Below are 3,211 nucleotides of genomic sequence, written 5' to 3'. Positions count from 1 at the left end.
GACTGGAAGCCTCATCAAGTTGTGCTGAACCAGCTGGCACTGACCAGTGTTTCAATCACAGAGTCCTTTTCCCTCAGCTGTCCCTGCAGCAGCTCATGCTTGCTTTTCCATTCCTCCAGCTCCTCTCTCAGCTTGCTCACTTCTTCTGTCTGAATGCCGTTCATCTGGAACGTGTCGCTGTGCGAGTTATGGTGCTGAGTGTCCTTCCCTGCAGGACAGAGTTTATAACAAAGGTCAGACACCAACATCGACTTGAAGTTAGCTTCAAACACACTAATTTAGGTATTTATTGACCTTCTTCCTCCCACCCTGCAGGGCAATACAAGCCATTCTAACTGCAGAACCAAAGCAAAGTGTCTAAAAATGTATTTGAAGTTGAATAAAGAGCGTTGATTTACCACTCCAAGTATGTACTTGTGGCTGCACCTATGTGCTGCTTTAGTCATTCAATACAGCCAAGTCAGTTCAGACAGATCTCTACAGAATAAGGACAATTGTTTCCTCACGCCACTCCAAGTATGTACTTGTGGCTGCACCTACGTGCTGCTTTAGTCATTCAGTACAGCCAAGTCAGTTCACAGACAGATCTCTACAGAATGACAATTGTTTCCTCACCTATTTTTTATCAAATAATCCTGAAGGTAGAATTACTTATTGAAATCACACCATAACCTGAACATACTGTCCTGGTTTAAGCCACCCTCCCTATGCTTTTTTCTGTGTTTTCAAGGCACTTAAAGCAAAACCTAATATTTTTAGATAATTAAGCCAATCTGATGCTTCAACTAAATTGTTTGCCATGCTCACATCACCCTGCAAAGTGTTTTATCTCTATGGGAAGCTATCGCATGCTGCAGAACACACAGCAGCGTGCCTGAGGTGACAGAAGGCTGAGGGCTGTCCCTGCTGGAGCTGATCTGGTGCTGGCCATAAACGACACAGGATCCTTAGCACCAGGGAGATTATTTCTTCTTATTCTTTTGGAAGCCTACCTAGCTGTACTTTAAGGAGATTATACTGGTCCTTGTGCTGTTGGATCTGCGACACTTGCTGGGTGACTGTTGTTTGGAGCTGTTCATTTTGAGATTTTAAAGTGTTAATTTGTTGTTTTAATTCTTCAAGCTCCCGGTCCTGTGAAATGAAAAAAGGCATTTATAGTAGTAACACTTTTGAATACAATACTTTGAATACAGTAATGTTAGGAAGGAAAATAAAGACAGTAAAACCTTTACTCCACCAGTATGTGCCACCGGTTCATGGCATTGCCCATGCTACCTGTGGGAGATGAGCAGAAAATCCACACACCTGCTTCAGTTGCCCATTAGCTATGGAAGTTAATTAGCTTTGCCCCTCAACTTCTCAATCCAAGCTGTGGCAACAAGTGAACTGCTGGAAAAACAGTTTGAGTCCACCCACAGCAGCACACCCAATCTTCACTTCTTCATTCAGCCACATTTCATCTGCATCTTTTCAAAGGTGAAAGCACAGGACCAAGAACTACACCTTTTTTGTAAGGCTGCAAGTACTGCAGTTCCTCATGTGAAAAGGAGCCCTTGAACACAGGAAAGAGAAGACAGAGCCCAGGAAAAGAACTAAACTTAACCAGTATTGTAACCAGTGGCACTTCAGCTGCGCCAGAAAGTCTTGGCCTAAGTGTTTTCAGACTTGTTTGTGCATTGCCAGAGTCCTTGCTACTTGTTTTGGAACACGGGGTATCCAACTGCACTGCAGTGCCTCCAAAAGCCAAACATCTGAGGCACAGGTTACAGCCTAACTCCCTCTTACCTGCTCTCTGATGACTTTCTTGTAGTGAGTCACGATGTTGTCATGCTGCTCCAATGTCTTCTTGACCTCCTCCTCCTTCTTATCCTCCTCACTGGACTTGTAGATGGCTTTACTTATGACACCTGTCAAGAACAGTTTGTCAGCTGAAGCCCAGTTCACCTCAGCTCTTTCGTCCTCAAAGTATTCCCTCAGTTAATTGAGGTCATGGCATTAGAAATTCAGCCTGTGCTTTTTAAAAAGCAGCTGTCACAAAGAGGGCTTTTAATAGGAAGGTTTGCACATATGCTTTACACAAATGGGTGCTTTGAGTCCTCTCTCAGAAAAGGTGTTCTACTTGCACTAGGGCTCCACTACAGCTGTTGCCCAAAAAAATGGCTGTGCAAGTAAAACACTTGGGACAGCAAAGGCAATAGACACATGAAATGTGACTGGGCAAAACCATCTTTACTCTTGCTGCTTCAAGGCTTTTTCTCCAGGCTGATTTAAGTCGGGCAATATTAATAAACAGCACATGAATTAGATGTTAAGGATGATGACAACCTGTCTTTTGTGAAGGACAGAAAACACTTAAGTCCTTATTTTCTAACAAGCCAGGAAATTCAGCATTCATCACTTATTAATGAATCAGAAACAGGAAATACCTAGGCTGTGGACTTCCACAACTCAATCTCTATAACATCACACGTGCTGAATACTTCAGTCTCTACATGAGCACAGGTACCTACACCTCCTGGACACTGTGATAACTCACAGCACATATTAGGAATCAATTCACTTAAGACTATCGAGTTATCCAGGTAGTACAGGCCCAAATGATGGGCTTTTACTGGGTGTATTTTTACTAAATACTTGAACTGTGAGTTTGGGTATGTGGTCACTTGAGTATTCTGAAAACCATGTTATGGTAATAGCTCTATTTTCATATTATCACTCTGCTTTTAATGGCATCACATGCAGCACATTTGGTAGTTCAGTCATCAGTTCATCACAAAAGTTACAGAAACTGACACAACATCTCACCTTCCAATTCCTTCACAAGCTTGGTAAATTCGTGATCAAACATCATGTGGTCTGGGCTGGAAAAACTGGGCTGTGGTTTCTGAGCAGCTCGGGAATAAAGTTCGTGTTTGCTGATGAAGCCAAGCTTCTCAATGAAGTTCTCCCTGCCAATCCTCTTCTCGATCAGCTGCTTCAGCTTCTCTCTGCAAGGAGATGACAAATCAATCTCAGTGCAACCACTGAACAGAAACCAACCCCTTCTTCCCTCCACTTACAACTGCAATCATCTGCCTCAAGTCTTAACCTCTCCAGATGCTTCACCTGCCTAACAGGCAGGTCAGTTACTTTATGCCCCCCGTAAGGGACATCATAGGAAACATTCAACCAAATATTCCCAACTGCAGCGCCTCTGCTAAAGCCTCTTATC

General features: G+C 43.2%; 1 protein-coding gene across 1 annotated transcript in view; it reads right to left on the bottom strand.

Moving 5' to 3' along the window:
- Positions 1-14: 14 nt before the first annotated feature.
- The window catches only part of USO1 (USO1 vesicle transport factor), a gene marked incomplete at its 5' end in the record, with an annotated part of 11,805 nt that continues 8,608 nt past the window's right edge, over positions 15-3,211 (bottom strand). Inside the window, 4 exons of the mRNA XM_010185653.1 lie at positions 15-208; positions 993-1,131; positions 1,786-1,907; positions 2,806-2,987. Of these exons, the coding sequence (XP_010183955.1) occupies positions 15-208; positions 993-1,131; positions 1,786-1,907; positions 2,806-2,987 (637 nt within the window). The remainder of the gene's footprint in view (positions 209-992; positions 1,132-1,785; positions 1,908-2,805; positions 2,988-3,211) is intronic.

The sequence above is a fragment of the Mesitornis unicolor genome, unplaced genomic scaffold, assembly GCF_000695765.1.
Source record: "Mesitornis unicolor isolate BGI_N332 unplaced genomic scaffold, ASM69576v1 scaffold33155, whole genome shotgun sequence".
Lineage (NCBI taxonomy): Eukaryota > Metazoa > Chordata > Aves > Mesitornithiformes > Mesitornithidae > Mesitornis > Mesitornis unicolor.
Note: the sequence above shows the minus strand (reverse complement) of the source record. Positions and strands in the feature narration are given on the sequence as shown.